The sequence below is a fragment of the Dromiciops gliroides genome, chromosome 5, assembly GCF_019393635.1.
Source record: "Dromiciops gliroides isolate mDroGli1 chromosome 5, mDroGli1.pri, whole genome shotgun sequence".
In the NCBI taxonomy this organism is placed as follows: domain Eukaryota; kingdom Metazoa; phylum Chordata; class Mammalia; order Microbiotheria; family Microbiotheriidae; genus Dromiciops; species Dromiciops gliroides.
In genome coordinates this window covers 431,256-447,854 of record NC_057865.1, presented here as the reverse complement: position 1 = coordinate 447,854, position 16,599 = coordinate 431,256, and the positions used below count along the sequence as shown (strand labels likewise).

At 53.6% G+C, this 16,599-nt stretch overlaps 1 protein-coding gene across 1 annotated transcript; it reads right to left on the bottom strand.

Moving 5' to 3' along the window:
• Positions 1–566: 566 nt before the first annotated feature.
• On the bottom strand, positions 567–16,439 carry PEG10 (paternally expressed 10). The gene is made up of 2 exons (XM_043968064.1): positions 16,272–16,439; positions 567–2,101 (listed from the first exon to the last, which is right to left on the bottom strand). Exon 2 carries the CDS (start codon positions 1,659–1,661, stop codon positions 711–713), a length of 951 nt encoding a protein of 316 aa, XP_043823999.1. The 5' UTR covers positions 1,662–2,101; positions 16,272–16,439; the 3' UTR covers positions 567–710.
• Between the last annotated feature and the right edge of the window lie 160 nt (positions 16,440–16,599).

The following is a 16,599-nucleotide window of genomic DNA, read 5'->3' as shown; positions in this document are numbered from 1 at the left end:
CAACTCTCCCACCTTCTTCATGATGACCACCGGGGCCCCCACGGGGGAGGCCGGCTGCACACAAACCCACTTCACGTTCTTGGCTAGGAAGTCTCGGACCGCCATCAGCTCCGGATCGCACAGCGCGTAGGGGCAGCCGGCGGGGGCCACGGCGTAGTTGTAGGGCGGCGCGTGGTAGGGGAGGGCTTCCTGGGCCATCGGCATGAGCACTTCCTGGACATCCATTCCTCCGGGGCCCATGTTGGGCGCCATCAGCAGCGCCGCCCGACAGTTGTGCTGACAGTACTCGGAGTCGAAGACGATGGTGCGGGAGCTCCACATGATGGAGGGGTTGTGCTGGGTCAGCCAGCGCACCCCTAGAACCACGGGGAAGAAGGGGGACTGGGTCACATCGAAGGAGAGTCTCTCGCGGTGTTCCCCAATGTCCACCACCAGCTCCTGGGTCTCTTGGGTGACTGGGCCGGAGGCCAAGGGGCGGCCGTCGATGGCTTCCACCAACACCGGCCAGTACTTGATCTTCACGGGAATTCCGGTCTGCGCGACGTAGTCTTGATCTATGAAGTTGCCGGAGGCACCGGAGTCGATCATGGCGCGGACGGTGCAGTAGGAACCGTCCGGGAGATGTAGCGTGATTAGTAGTTGCAAATGAGAAGATGACGCGTCATCTGGGGGGGACCTTTCTGTTTCAGGCCCGGGCGCTGGGGGTCCCTCTACAGCGGGGCCAGGGAGTTTCCCACCCCAGAAGACTTTGGCTTCTTGGACGGACAGTTGTCCACGTAGTGGCCGGCCAGTCCGCAGTACATGCACAGGTTCAGTCTGCGGCGGCGCTCCCTCTCTTCCGGGGTCAGCTGGGGCCGAGTGACCAGCTGGTTGGAGTCGGACTCGGCGGCCGGAGATGAGCTCTGGGGCCGGGGCGAGTTGGCCGGGGAGGCCCCCCTCCGGGAATTCAGCCTGCCCTCAATGCGCAGGCACTGGTTGATGAGTGCGGGCAGGGAGCGGGCCACCTCCACGCGGGCGAGCTCATCCTGGATGGGATCGCTGAGGCCCTCCAAGAACTGGTCAATGAAGGCCGGCTCGTTCCAGTCCAGGTCCTGGGCGCAGAGGCGGAAGGCGCTGGCATAGTCTAGCACGGAGCCGAGGCCTTGGCGCAGACGCCGGATCTTGCGGTTGGCCGCTTCTTTGCGCTGGGGGTCTTCGAAGGCCTGCTTGAACTCGTCAATGAAGGCCTCGTAGTTGTTGAGCAGAGGGCTGGACTCCAGCAGGTAGGGGGTGGCCCAGCGCGCGGCGCGCCCCTTGAGAAGACTGGTGAGGAAGCACACGCGGACGTGCTCCGTGGGGAAGTCTTCAGGCCGCAGCTCCATGTACAGGCGGCTCTGGGCCAAGAAGCTGGGGAGCATCTCGGGGGTGCCGTCGAACTTCTCGGGGAGGCCGACGGGGCACTTCCCCCTGGGGGCGGAGAGACCCATGGCCCCTACCGGGGTGGCCTGGAGCTGCCCCCGCAGGTTGGCATTTTCCTCCGACAGCTGCAGGAGCTGGCTCTGCAGGGAGCTGTTCTCCTCGGTCTGCTGTAGGAGCTGGGCCCGCAGGGCCTGGACCTCAGCGGTGAGGTCCTCCATCCGGCAGCGGCGGGCCGAAGCCCCTGAACCGGTGCTGGTCGGCATAGCTGAAGATCCTGGGGGCCTGCCTGAGCAGGATCAAAGAAGCCCTGGGGAGGGCCCGGAGCCAGAGGGGGCCCCGAGGAGACGGAAGGGGCCACCGATGGGTGCTACAGTCCGAGAGTCCACCAGCAGGGAAAAGGGGAGGGGGCACGAGGCCAAGAGTCAGTTGGTCATCTGTGGTTTCAGTGCAAGTCCTCTGGGAACCCGCAAGGGCCCACGGGGGGCCAGTTCAGATGGGAAACAATATGGAGTGGAATGTCGTAATCACATCATCTAGCGGCAGGAGTCCAGATGGGTGGGGGTTGGGGCCTCTTCGGGGAGCCCTCCCCCCCACCCCAGGGTGGGGGGTCTGGTCTTACACTACTCCCAGGTGCAGCGGCTTTCTCGGGCTCAGTGCTTGTAGGTACTGTGGTCTGCTTTCTGAATTCCAACGTTACTCGGGCCTGTGAATAAGGAAGACAGAGAGAATGTCACCCATGGGAGAATACGAAGAGAATCTGTCCTGTGGCATGGGGCAGCATCTGCTAACAGGCCCCAAAGAGGCAGACTCTAAGAAGCTGGGGAGGGAGTGTGAGTCTACAGGAGGCTAGGACCCAGGGGACTTTGGGAGGGAGCTACGGACTTGGAGGCCAGCAGTGAGTGACAAAGAGGTGGCTGGTGGTGACATCTAAAAGATGGGGAGGCCTGCAGTAATTGGGGGGGGGGATGATAAAGAGATGGGAAGGAGGGCCAGAGGTTAGAAATGCACAGCAGAGAGAGTTGAGTGCAGGGGCTTTGAGTCTGCAGGACCAGCAATGGGGGGGGGGGGGGGCTAGATAATAAAGAGAGGTAGAGAGCTGAGGACAAGAGAACTATAGCTGAGGGGGGAGGGGGCTAGAGATCTTACATGGGGAGGGATCTGTGAACTGAAGCTTAGGGTGGGCCTAGATAATAAATAGAGAGGGAGGGGGGTTTGTGGACCCAAAACTAGATAAATGAGGGAGGGTTTTGGGGGAAATGGTAGATTAAAATAAATCAGGAGAGAGTTCAAGATTAGAAGACTAGTAATGAAAGCTGGCTATGGGGGGGTGGATAATAAAGAGAAGGGGGGGGAATTGAGGCTAGAAGATAGAAGCAGTGAGGGTATGTGGGGGGGGGGGGGAGATGATCAAAAATGGGAAGGGAGATTGCAATTTCAGGTCTGTGGGAATGAAAGCCAGATATGGGTAAGGGGGCACCCTGGATGATAAAGAGAAGGGGAGGAGGCTTAAGGCCAATAAATGCATTGAGGGTAGGTGGAGGTCGGGGACAGATAAAAAGAAACGGGGGAGGGGGGCAGCTAGGTCTCACAGTGGATAAGGCACCTGCCCTGGATTCAGGAGTACCTGAGCTCAAATCCGTCCTCAGACACTCGACACTTACTAACTGTGTGACCCTGGGCAAGTCACTTAACCCTCATTGCTCTGCCCTCATCCTAACCCTGGAGCTTTAATAAAGGCAGGTTGTGGGGGGCTAAATACTGAAGAGACAGGGAGCAGGTTTGAGGGTATAAGTCTGTAGCAGTGGGGCTGAGCTGGTGGGTAGGCTAGATTTTAATGAGATGGGGAGGGGGTTTGATTCTAGAGGATGAGAGTCATTAGGGTAGGTTGTAGTGGGGGCTAGATAATAGGGAGGGAGGCGGGGTTGAGGACAGAAAGCTTCAAACCAAGAGTGGGTTGGGATGGGCTGGATTTTTAAAAATAGAGTTTGAACTTACTAGCTGTGTGACCTTGGGCAAGTCACTTAACCCCAATTGCCCTGAAAAAAGAAAAAAAAAAAGAAAAACCAAAAAAATAGAGTTTGAGATTAGAAGTCTAATAATTAGAGCAGGATGTGGTGGGGGGCGCTAGATGACTATGAAGAGATGGGGAGGGGGCTGGAGGTCAGAAAACCCATTGAGGGCAGGTAGAAGGGGTTAGAGATGAAAAAATGGGGAGGGGGTTGGAGGGAAGATGACAACAGGAATAGGGATAGGTTGTGGGAGGGATGGGAGTGGGGCTTTAATAACCCTACCCCTACCCCTAGGGAACTGTTGTAATGGAGGTAAATTGTGGGGAGCCAGATAATAAGGAGATGGGGAAGAGGGTTGGAGGCTAGAGATTTACGGCAAAGAGTTGGGGGGGGGCTAAACTTTAAATAGATGGGAGGGGGTTTGAGTCTACAGGATTGTAGCAAGTAGGAAAGGATTGGGGGGGGGGCTTGGTTATAAAGAGATGGGGAAGGGGTTGAGGCCAGAAAACCCTTTGAGGGTAGGTGGAGGGAGGGACAGATAAAAAAGAAATTGGGGGGGGCAGCTAGGTGGCGAAATATATAAAGTACTGGCCCTGGATTCAGGAGGACCTGAGTTCAAATGTGACTCAGACACTTGATAATAGCTATGTGACCCTGGGCAAGTCACTTAACCCGTACTGCCCCATAAAAAAAAAAAAAGAAAGAAAGAAATGGAGAGGAGGTCTGAGGGAAGACAACAGTCATGAGGGTAATTTGTGGGAGGGGGTGACATGGTAAAAGAATGGGGTGAGGCTTTGACACCCTAACCATAATACTAGAAGCATGTAGTGATGACATTACATTGTCAAGAGGGTCTAAAATACTAAAAAAGGGGAAGGGGTTGGGATTAGAGGAGTGTGGTCATGAGGATGGCTGGTGGGGGTAGAGAAAAAATAGACGGGGGTTGAGGATAGAGGACAGTAGTAATGACAGGAAGACTGGAGGGGAGGCTGGACTATAAAGAGATGGGGAAGGGGTTCCAGGTCAGACCACAAGAGCAATGAGGGTAGTTTGTGGGAGGGGGGAATATGTTAAGAGGTGGGGGTGGGCTCTTGATAACCCTAAACCTAACCCCAACCCTGAAGCCTGTAGTAATGAAGGTAGGTTGTGGGGGGCTAGATAATGAAGAGGGGGTTTGATTCTACAGGATGATAGTAATTATGGTAGGTGGTATTGGGAGCTAAGTACAGAGAGAGGGGAGCTGAGGATAGAAAACTTCAAAGAGTGGGTTTGGGATGGGCTAGATTATTTTTTAAAAAGAGAGTTTGAGATTAGAAACCTGAAGTAATCAAAGCAGGATTTGGTGGGGGGTTGGATTATAAAGAGCAAGGGAAGAGGGTTGGAGGCTATAGCAAAAGAGCTGGGGGAGGGCGGGGGCAGAGGGGCTAGACCTTAAATGGATGGGCAGGGAGAGTGAGTCTAAAGGATTGTAGCAAGGAGGGAAGGATGGGGGGTGGAGGGTGGGGCTGTTTACAGAGATAGGGACAGGGCAGCTAGGTGACAAAGTGGATAAAGTACTGGTCATTCAGTAGGACCTGAGTTCAAATCAGGCCTCAGACACTTGACATTTATTAGCTGTGTGGCCCTGGGCAAGTAACCTAACCCTCAGTGCCCCACAAAAAAATTAAAAAATAAAGAGATAGGGAGGGGGTTGGAGGCAAGAGGAAAACAGTAATGGGGATAGGTTATGGGAGGGGCTGAAATCTTACAAAATGGAGAGAGGATGTCTGGTTGCATGACTGGAGTGCTGAGAGGAGGGGGCAGGGTGGGGCTGGATTCTGAAGAGATGAGGAGTGAGCTGAGGCTAGGAGACTAGCAAAGGGTTAGGGTCTGGGGGGTGGGGTCTAATGACATGTGGAGGAGGTTGTGGGGGCTAGATAATAAAATGGGGAGTGGAGTTGATTCCAGTCAATGATAGTAATTAGAGTAGGTTGTAAGGGGGCCTAGATAATAAACAGGAAGGGAGGGGGCTTTGGGGATAGAAAACTATTTAAATGCAGCTGGGTTGGGGGTGGGCTAAATTTTAAAAAATGCGGAGTGAGTTTGAGATTAGAGGCTTGTTATGAAAGCAGGATTTGGGGAGGGGGTGGGATTATAACACGGGGAGGGGGCTTGAGGCCAGAAGACCCACTGAGGGCAGGTGGGCAGGGGGAAGATAAAAAAGAAATGGGGAAGGGGTTTGAGGCAAGATGACAACAGAAATGAGGGTAGTTTGTGGGAGGGGGTGACATGGTAAGGAACAGGGGTGGGGTCTTGGAAACCAGAGGCCTGTACTAATGAAGATGCATTGTCACCAGGAGCTAAACCTTAAAAAATGGAGAGGGGCTTGAGATTAGAGGAATGTGGTTATGAGGGTGGGTTGAGGATGTGGGAAGTGGGTCTTGCATTTTAGAGACAGGGAGGGCAGCTGAGGCAGAGGACAGTAGAAATGAGGGGAGAATGCAGGGGGGACTGACTCTAAAGTCATGGGGAGGAGGGGGACCAGAGAATGATAGCAATGTCAGTACAGTATGGGGTTTCATTAAAGAGATGAGGTGAGGGTTTGAGGCCAGAGCTGTAGTGTTGAGGGGAGGATGCAGAGGGTAGCTGGACTATAAAGAGCTGAGGAGGGGGCTTGAGTCTACTGGACTGCAGTAAGGAGAGGAGGTGGCAGGGTGGGGCTGGATTTCAAAGAGAGGGAGGGGTTTCTTGCTAGACTTGTAGCAATGGGGGTAGGTTATGGGGGCCAAGTTAACAAAGAGATGGGGAGAGAATTGTAGGCTAAGGTTATAGCCATGATGGCTGGGGGGGGGGGCTAGACTTTAAATTGTGGGGGGATTTAGGCAAGAGGAGTGGAGTAATTAGGGGAGCTTGTGGGGGGCTGATCTATTCTAAAGGGATGGGTCTGAGTGTGAGGAAATAAGCCAGTAGGAATGGTGGGAGGGGGCTAGATAACAAAGAGATGGGGAGGGGGCTGAGGCTATAAGATTCTAGTAATGGGGCTGGCATTAGGGTTAAGGTTAAGCTTTGACCCTAAGCTTTATTAAGGTGGGGGGGGGCAGCTAGGTGGCAGAGTAGATAAAGCTTGGCCATGGATTCAGGAGGACCTGAGTTCAAATCCGGCCTAAGACACTGAACATTTACTCCCTGTGTGACCCTCTGCAAGTCACTTAACCCTCATTGCCCTGCAAAAAAAGAGAGAGAGAAAGAGGGGACTTGATTCTAGAAGAGTATAGCAATGAGGGAAGGTTGGGAGGGGCATGGAGTGGGGCTAGATAATAAATAGCAAGGGGTGTGGTTTAAGGATAGATACCTATATTAACCAGGGTAGGTTTGGGGCAGGGCTAGATCTCTGCCCCCCCCCAAATAATATACAGGGGGCAGCAAGGTGGCTCAGTGCATAACAGCACTGGCCCTGGATTCAGGAGGACCTGGGTTCAAATCCAGACTTAGACACTTGACACTTATTAGCTGTGTGACCCTCTGCAAGTCACTTAACTCTCACTGCCCCCCACAAAACCCAAAGTAAATATACAGATTTTTTTCATTTCCACATTTTTCTCCCCTCTCCCATCCCCCTCCCAAAGCCAGCAAGCAATCTGATATAGGTTATACATTACACTATGTCTGTAGCAGTGGGGCTAGGTTGTGGGGTGGGCTAGAATTTAATGAGATGGGTAGGGGGGTTGATTCTAGAGGATGAGAGTCATTAGGGTAGGTTGTAGTGGGGGCTAGATAATAGAGAGGGAGGGGGGTTGAGGACAGAAAACTTCAAATGAGGGTGGGTTGGGGGCGAGCTAGCTTTAAAAAAATAAGAGGGTTGGACATTAGAGGGCTGCAGTAAAAAAAAGCAGGATATGGGGAGGGGGCAGGATTATAAAAAGAAGGGGAGGGGGCTTCAGGGCAGAAAGCCACTGAGGGTATGTGGAAGGGGGGATAGGTAAAAAAGAAATGGGGAGGGGGTTTGAGGGAAGACAACAGTCATGAGGGTAGTTTGTGGGAGGGGGTGACATGGTAAGAGATGGGGGTGGGGCTTTGTTAACCCTAACCCTAACCTTAGAGGCCTGTAATAATGAGGGTAGATTATCAAGAGGGTCTACAATTTTAAAAATGGGGAGGAGTTTGGGATTAGAAGAGTGTGGTAATGAGGATGGGTGGTGGGAGTGGATAATAAACAGGGAGGGGGGTTGGAGGCTAGAGATTTATAGCAAAGAGCTGTAGGGTTGGGGGAGTGGGACTAGACTTTAAATAGATGGGGAGAGTGGATAAAGCACCAGCCCTGGATTTAGGAGGACCTGAGTTCAAATCTGGCCTCAGACATTTGACACTTACTAGCTGTCACTTAACAATCACTGTCCAGACCCCCCCCCCCAAAAAGATGGGGAGGGTGTTTGAGTTTAAAGGATTGTAGCAAGGATGGAAGGATGGGGGTAAGGGGGTTGTGTTTAAAGAGATAGGGAGGGGGTTGGAGGCAAGAGGAAAACAGTAATGGGGATAGGTTATGGGAGGGGCTGAAATCTTACAAAATGGAGAGAGGATGTCTGGTTGCATGACTGGAGTGCTGAGAGGAGGGGGCAGGGTGGGGCTGGATTCTGAAGAGATGAGGAGTGAGCTGAGGCTAGGAGACTAGCAAAGGGTTAGGGTCTGGGGGGTGGGGTCTAATGACATGGGGAGGAGGTTGTGGGGGCTAGATAATAAAATGGGGAGTGGAGTTGATTCCAGTCAATGATAGTAATTAGAGTAGGTTGTAAGGGGGCCTAGATAATAAACAGGAAGGGAGGGGGCTTTGGGGATAGAAAACTATTTAAATGCAGCTGGGTTGGGGGTGGGCTAAATTTTAAAAAATGCGGAGTGAGTTTGAGATTAGAGGCTTGTTATGAAAGCAGGATTTGGGGAGGGGGTGGGATTATAACAAGGGGAGGGGGCTTGAGGCCAGAAGACCCACTGAGGGCAGGTGGGCAGGGGGAAGATAAAAAAGAAATGGGGAAGGGGTTTGAGGCAAGATGACAACAGAAATGAGGGTAGTTTGTGGGAGGGGGTGACATGGTAAGGAACAGGGGTGGGGTCTTGGAAACCAGAGGCCTGTACTAATGAAGATGCATTGTCACCAGGAGCTAAACCTTAAAAAATGGAGAGGGGCTTGAGATTAGAGGAATGTGGTTATGAGGGTGGGTTGAGGATGTGGGAAGTGGGTCTTGCATTTTAGAGACAGGGAGGGCAGCTGAGGCAGAGGACAGTAGAAATGAGGGGAGAATGCAGGGGGGACTGACTCTAAAGTCATGGGGAGGAGGGGGACCAGAGAATGATAGCAATGTCAGTACAGTATGGGGTTTCATTAAAGAGATGAGGTGAGGGTTTGAGGCCAGAGCTGTAGTGTTGAGGGGAGGATGCAGAGGGTAGCTGGACTATAAAGAGCTGAGGAGGGGGCTTGAGTCTACTGGACTGCAGTAAGGAGAGGAGGTGGCAGGGTGGGGCTGGATTTCAAAGAGAGGGAGGGGTTTCTTGCTAGACTTGTAGCAATGGGGGTAGGTTATGGGGGCCAAGTTAACAAAGAGATGGGGAGAGAATTGTAGGCTAAGGTTATAGCCATGATGGCTGGGGGGGGGGGCTAGACTTTAAATTGTGGGGGGATTTAGGCAAGAGGAGTGGAGTAATTAGGGGAGCTTGTGGGGGGCTGATCTATTCTAAAGGGATGGGTCTGAGTGTGAGGAAATAAGCCAGTAGGAATGGTGGGAGGGGGCTAGATAACAAAGAGATGGGGAGGGGGCTGAGGCTATAAGATTCTAGTAATGGGGCTGGCATTAGGGTTAAGGTTAAGCCTTGACCCTAAACTTTACTAAGAGGGGGAGGGGGGCTTGATTCTAGAGGAGTGTAGCAATGAGGTAAGGTTGTAGGGGAGGGTTGTGGGGGGGCTAGATAATAAATAGCAAGGGGTGTGGTTTGAGGATAGAGACCTATATTAACCAGGGTAGGTTTGGGGCAGGGCTAGATCTCTGCCCCCCCCCCCAATTAAATATACAGGGGACAGCAAGGTGGCTCAGTGCATAACAGCACTGGCCCTGGATTCAGGAGGACCTGGGTTCAAATCCAGACTTAGACACTTGACACTTATTAGCTATGTGACCCTCTGCAAGTCACTTAACTCTCACTGCCCCCCACAAAACCCAAAGTAAATATACAGATTTTTTTCATTTCCACATTTTTCTCCCCTCTCCCATCCCCCTCCCAAAGCCAGCAAGCAATCTGATATAGGTTATACATTACAATCAATATGTTTTCCCATCAGTCATGTAGTAAGAGAAGAATCAGAACAGCAGGGGAACAAAACTCAACAATAAACAACTACAAGAAGAGCAACAACAAGTCAAACCAGTGTGCTCCAATCCACACTGAGACTCAGTAGTCAGGGCTGTACCTTTCAATATGAGCCAGCCCAGAGGCTGAGATCAGAGGCTGAGATCTAATGAAAGCCTGATCTGGGGGTGGGGGTAGATTATAAAAAGAAGGGGAGGAAACTTGAGGCCAGAAAACCCATTGAGGGTTGGTGGAAGGGGAGGGAGCCTTGGTAGATAGAAAAGAGATGGGCAGAGGGTTTGACCCTATAAGTCTGTAGTAGTGGGGCCAGGTCGTGGGGTGGGCTAGAATTTAATGAGATGGGTAGTGGGGTTGATTCTAGAGGATGAGAGTCATTAGGGTAGGTTGTAGTGGGGGCTAGATAATAGAGAGGGAGGGGGGTTGAGGACAGAAAACTTCAAATGAGGGTGGGTTGGGGGCGAGCTAGCTTTAAAAAAATAAGAGGGTTGGACATTAGAGGGCTGCAGTAAAAAAAAGCAGGATATGGGGAGGGGGCAGGATTATAAAAAGAAGGGGAGGGGGCTTCAGGGCAGAAAGCCACTGAGGGTATGTGGAAGGGGGGATAGGTAAAAAAGAAATGGGGAGGGGGTTTGAGGGAAGACAACAGTCATGAGGGTAGTTTGTGGGAGGGGGTGACATGGTAAGAGATGGGGGTAGGGCTTTGATAACCCTAACCCTAACCCTAGAGGCCTGTAATAATGAGGGTAGATTATCAAGAGGGTCTACAATTTTAAAAATGGGGAGGAGTTTGGAATTAGAAGAGTGTGGTAATGAGGATGGGTGGTGGGAGTAGATATCAGACAGAGAGGGGAATAGAGGACAGTAGTAAGGAGGGGAGGACTTGGGGGGGCTGGAGTATAAAGAGATGGAGAAGGGGCTTGAGGTCAGAAAACCCATTGAGGGAAGGTAGTAGGGGGTAGAGATGAAAAATTAACCGGGGACGGGGTTTCAGGGAAGATTTGAATAGGAAGGAGGACAGGTTGTGGGAGGGGGGAATGTTAAGACAGGGGGGTGGGGCTTTGATAACACTACCCCTGGAGGCTGTAGTAATGAGAGGTTGTTGGGGTCTACCTTATAAAGAGATGGAGAGGGGTTTGTAGCTAGCGATTTACAGAAATTATAGATGAGACTTTAAGTAGATAGGGAGGGGTGGTTTTGAGTCTACTGGGCTGTAGTAAGGAAGGCAGGCTCATAAAGAGATGGGGAGGGGCTTGGAGCCAAGGAGGGCAGATTGTGGGAGGGGCTAACATGTTAAGAGATGGGAATGGAGCTTTGATAACCCTCATCTTACCCCTACCCCTAGGAACCTGCTGTAATGGGGCTTGGTTGTGGGAAGCTCCACCATAAAGAGATAGGGAGGGGGTCTCATGCAAGGGGCAAGAGTAATGAGGGTAGGGTGGGAGAGCAAATAGCCAGGGAGAGGGCTGGAAGAGAGGGCAGTAGTAATGGGGGGGGGGGGGAGAATGATTCCAAAGTGATGGGAGGAGGTGGGGCAGGGAAATTCTAACAATGATAGGGCAGTGCAGGGATTTTCTAAAGGGGAGGGGGGGGTTTGAGGCCAGAGCTGTAGTGTGTGTGGGGGTGCAGAGGGGGCTGTATTATAAAAAAGGTGGGGAGAGGCCTTGAGGTTCGAGGATTTGGGGAAGGTTTTGGGGGAGCTATATAATAAATAGCTTGGGAGGAGGGTTTGGGTATAGAAAACTATATTAATGAGGATAGGTATGGGAGGGTTGGTTAAAAACATGAGTCTAAGATTAGACTTATAGTGAGGAAAATAGGGTATTGGGCAGAGTTAGATTGTAAAAAGAAGGGCAGAAAACCCACTTAGGGTAGGTGGGAGACAGAACAAAAGTGGATGGGGGTTTGAGGCAAGATGACACCAGTATTGGGGAGAGGTTGTGGGAGGGGGCAAAATATTAAGAAATGGGGGGCTTTGACAACCCTCCCCTGTACCCCTAGGGTCCTGTTCTAGTGGGGGTAGGTCCTGGGGAATAAAATTATAAAGAGATGGGGAGGTTTTAGGCTATAGGAGTGAATTGGTGTAAATTGGGTGGGGCTAGGTAAGAAAGAGATGGGGAAAAGGGTTGTTGGCTAGAAATTTATAGCAAAGAGTTGGGAGGGGGGCTAGACTTTAAATAAATGGGGAAGGGGCTTGAGTCCACAGGACTGTAGTAAGGAGGGGGGGTACTGGCCTGCATTGAGTAATGAGGGTAGCTTGTGGGAGAAAGGTAGAATATTCAGAGATGTAGGGAAGGGAATATGATGCTGGAATGAGGGGGAGCTCAAATCTTAAAAAATAGGCAGGAAAAATTTTTTTTTTTAAATTGGCAGGGGGTGTCTGAGATTAGATAGCTATAGTAATGGGGGCAGTTTGCAGGGTGCTAGATTATAAGGCGATGGGGAGAGGGTTGGAGGCAAGATGAGTTATGAGAGTAGGTTCTGAGTTCAGGGTGGAGCTTTGACAACCCTAACCCTAACCCTAACCCTAACCCTAACCCTAACCTGAGAGGCCTATAGGAATGAGTGAAGATCACAGAAGGGGTTGAAATATTTTAAAATGGGGAAAAGGTGGGGATTAGAGGAATGTGCTAATGAGGGTGGGTGGTGGGGAGTAGATAATAGAGAGGGGGTTTGAGGCAGAAGACAGTAGAAATGAGGGGAGAATGCTGGGGGTTCCAACTCTAAAGTCATGGGGAGGAGGGGGGGATCAGAGAATGATAGCAATGATAGTCCAGTGTGGGGGTTCACTAAATTGATGAGGTGGGGGTTTGAGGCCAAAGCTATAGTGTTGAGAGGAAGCAGATGGGCCTGGATTATAAAGAGACGAAGGGGTTTGAGTCTGGCTGACAACAGAAACGGAATAGGTTGTGGGAGGGAGTAACTGTTAGGAGATGGGGAAAAGGCTTTGCTCACTCTAACCCTAGGGACCTGTTGTAATGGGGGTAGGTTGTTGGGGCCTGGACTATAAAGATATGGGGAGGATGTGCTAGACCACAGGGCTGAAGTAATGGGAATAAATTGGGGAGGACAGGTAAAGAGATGGGGAGAGGGTTGGAGGCTGGAGTTAAAGCAGTGATAGTTTACTGGGTGTAGACTTTAGATCAGGAGGTCTCTACTAATGGGGGTACCAGTGAGAAGAAGATGCAGGAGGACAGGGATTGGGAGGGGTCTTTAGATTCAAGACTATAGTATTGAAAGGAGAATGGCTAGGGGTGGGGCTACACCCTGCTGAGATGGGGAGGGGTTCTCCTTCCTGAGAATTGTTCTATTGAGGGTAGGGTGGGGGGCAGGGGAGAGTGTTAAGAGATTGAGATGGGGCAGGGCTTTGATAACCCTAACCCTTAAAGACTGTAGCAATGAGATTAGGTTATTTGGAGGGGCTACAATATTAACAAATGGGGAGGGGGTTTGAGTCTATAGGACTATAGTAAGGAAGGAAATGTGTGTGTGTGTGTGGGGGTGGTGGTGGCTCTAAGTAACCAGGAGGGGCTCTGTGACTGGAAAACCGCAATATGGAGGGCTGGAGAGGGGGCTGGCTTATAAAGGGGAGAGGCTCGAGGCTAAAAGACCTCAGTATTGAGGAGGGGGGAGTTGTGTGAGGAGGGGCTGGTCTATAACTGGAAGGGGTTTAAAGGCTGGATTCTTTTAACCAGGTTAGAATCTAGGTTCTCTTGGTTTGTGGGGTTTTTTTTTTTGACAGATATTGATGGTGTGTGTGTGTGTGTGTGTGTGTGTGTGTGTAGGGGGAGCTGGGGTGGGGGGGCTGACATATCTATAGTAGATATGAAGGAAGCTTGAGGCTAGATCAGACACCAGAGTAGTGACTAAGGTATATGGAGGAAGGGGCTTAAGGATGGGTGAAGAGTAGAGGCTAGGTTCTAGTAGGGCGGAGTTGGGGGCTGGGTGATAGAGATGGGGGCGTAGATAAGCAGTAGCACCCACCTTAGGAAAGGTGTTTAGGGTTATATAGATGGGGAAGGGGCTTAGGGCTAGACTGGGATAATCAGGGTAGAGGCTAGTTTGTAAGGGGGGGCTTCAGTGATGGGGAGGGGGCTTGAGGATGGATCGTGACCACCGTAAAGGCGAGGTTGTGAGGGGGGGCTCTAGTGATGGGGAGGGGGCTTGAGGATGGATCGTGACCACCGTAAAGGCGAGGTTGTGAGGGGGGGCTCTAGTGATGGGGAGGGGGCTTGAGGTTGTTTTGCATTAGCCAGCAGTAATTTATAAGGGTGGGGGCCTTGTGGCTGGACCAGCTTGGGCTGGGGGGGTTAATCGAAGTGGGAGGGATAGGTTGCAGTCCCAACAGGTAGGACTGTAGACTGGGGAAGAGCATAGGGCTGAGCATCCCCATTAGCTGGACGGAGGGAGGGGCTGCTGGACTGAAGAGAATGGGGGGGGGGGCGCCCTGCGGCGGGACTGCAGTCCCTTCGCTCAGCGGGCTCAGGGCTGGTGTGGCTGCATGGGGGTCTTGGCGGTTGGCCGGCTTGGGGGGGGCGGGACCAGACAGGCAATGGCGCAGCAGGCGGTCTGCTGCAGAAATCGGGTGGGGTCCGCAGTGGCTGCGGCAGCGGGGGCAGTGCCAGGCGCCAGCCCACTTCCGGGGTATCGGTCTCCCCATCTCCATCCCGCAGCCTTTGCTCCTCCCCGGCGGTGGTCCAGGAACTGCAGACTGCAGAGGAGGGGGCGGGGCATGGACCCCTCCCTCTTGGGCTATGGTGGAGGGGATGGGCACTGCGGCTGGGGGTCCGTGGCGGAAGTGGGCAGGCTGAGGGGGGGGGCACTGCAGTATGGGGGGGAGTGGGCTGCGGTGGCTGTCAGCTCCCTAGAGATGGGCAGAGGTGAGGCGGGGCTGGCAGAGTGTGAGAACAAGGGTCCGCATTGGTCGCTTCCGCATCTGCAGAGCGGTCCGCAGGGAGGGGGGAGGGAGAAAGAAAGGGAGGGGGCTGCTCTGGGGGCGGGGCTGGGCCTCGGCCATCAGAGGTGTCGTCCCTCCCTAGTGCGGCACTGGGCACCCAAGGGAGGGGGCAGAGGCGGTTTGCCGCCGCCGCGGCGGCCACTGAGCCAGTTCTTCTTACCTAATTACCTGTGCCTCAGTGGCTTCTTCCAAACCTTTCCCCACACATTTAGGGCTAGTCTGAGCCTTGGACATCAGCTAGACCCCTCTCGTTTTACAGAATAGGAAACTGAGGCTACAGCGGTGAGGCATGAGCTACCGCAAAGCCGCATTAGCGAACCCTCCTGTGACGCCACTGCACCACTTGGAGCCCGCCCACCCTCCCATCTCCCCCCTCCCTCTCCCCCTCCTCTCTCCCCCCTCCCCTCTCTCCCTCCCCTCCGCCAATCTCCACCAGCCAAGTCCAAGAGCCTTTTCTACATCCTCACTTCCTGCTCTATGCGGTATTTGCTCCGCAGACCGCCCCCCCTCCTGGCGGGGTCCCGCCCACCTGTCTGCAGCAGCTTTTCCACCCAGATTTTCGACGCAGTTCCAATTTTTCTCGCCCCCCCACCCCCAGCCCTGTCTTGGACCATTTTTATCTCTATTTACCGATTTATCTCTTTTTCCTGGGGTCTTCCCAGCTCCTGAGGGTCCAGCTATTAAGCCAATGACCCTGAGATGAATAAGACCAGCCCGAGCCTGCATCACAGAGCTTAGAGTGTCTAGCCCCCACCCCTTGTCCAAACTTAACTGGGGGGGCTTCGCTGCCTTCTTTCCAGGTGTCTAACCTGGCTCATGGGTCTTCTTCCCTCCCACCCCGCCAAGCACGTTCAAACCCTTATCGACTGCGGCATTTCCCCCCTCCCCCGCTTTCCTAGCGCTCCCCGCATTTTCACACCCCCCTCCACCACGATCACTCACCTGGACTACTGCAATGGGTTCAGGTTCCCCCCAGGCGCCAATCAGTCTTCCACACAGCTGCCCGAGTGAGGCTTAGCACTTACCGTGTTGCCCCCCCCCCCAACGAGCTCCAAGAGCTCTCGATCACCCCCGCCCTTGAGACAAACGTCTCGAGTGGGCTGTGAAAGCCCTTGGCATGTGGCTCCGTGGCGGCTGTGCATCCACCTCTTGCCCCAAGAGCCTTCTGCCAGTCTCCCTTCTGGGCACTGCCATCTGAATCGCTAGCCCCCACGCCTTTGTACTGGCTCACCCGGAGTCCAACGAGCTCCCTTTCTCCTCTCTCCCCCCCCATCGTCCCCCTCTCTTCCCCTATCTCCCCCTTCCCTGCTCAGCTGGAGGAGCCCTTTTTCCCTGGCAAAGTTACTTTGTATCTTTCGGGCATCCTCTGAATGTTTGCCCCCTACCCCCGCAGGCGCTGAGCCCATTTTGACCTCCCGCCAGCCCTGACGCAGCAGGCGTCAAATCGATGCCCTTTGAAGGAATGAAGTAAGGGAGGTGTGGGGGGGGCGGCAGCCGGCCGGGGGGCTTGCGGGGATCCTCTGGCTGGGGGCCGGCGCCGGGGGAACTGCCCTGCTCGAAGGCGGGCACCACCTTACCGGACTCCCGGCTCTCGGACAGCCTGCGGTGGCGGCTCGAGGCTGGCACCGGTCCGGCCCTCGGGGAGGCGCCGGTGGGAGCGGGCGGGCGAGCGGCTGGGGAGTCCGGGGGGCGAAGGCGGCAGGAGCGTCGGGAGAAGCGACTGCACGAGGCGAGTCTCAACTCCGTCTGGGCAGAGCTGAGCGCTGAGCGGGCTAGAAGAAAGCTAGCGCGCATGCGCGTCGGCTGCGCTCCTCCCCCGCCCGCTAGGGGCCGGGCTGCTGCAGAGGCGGCTGGTGGGGGAGGGGCGGGCCGGCCGGAGCGCTGCAAGGCCGAGAATTGCCGCCA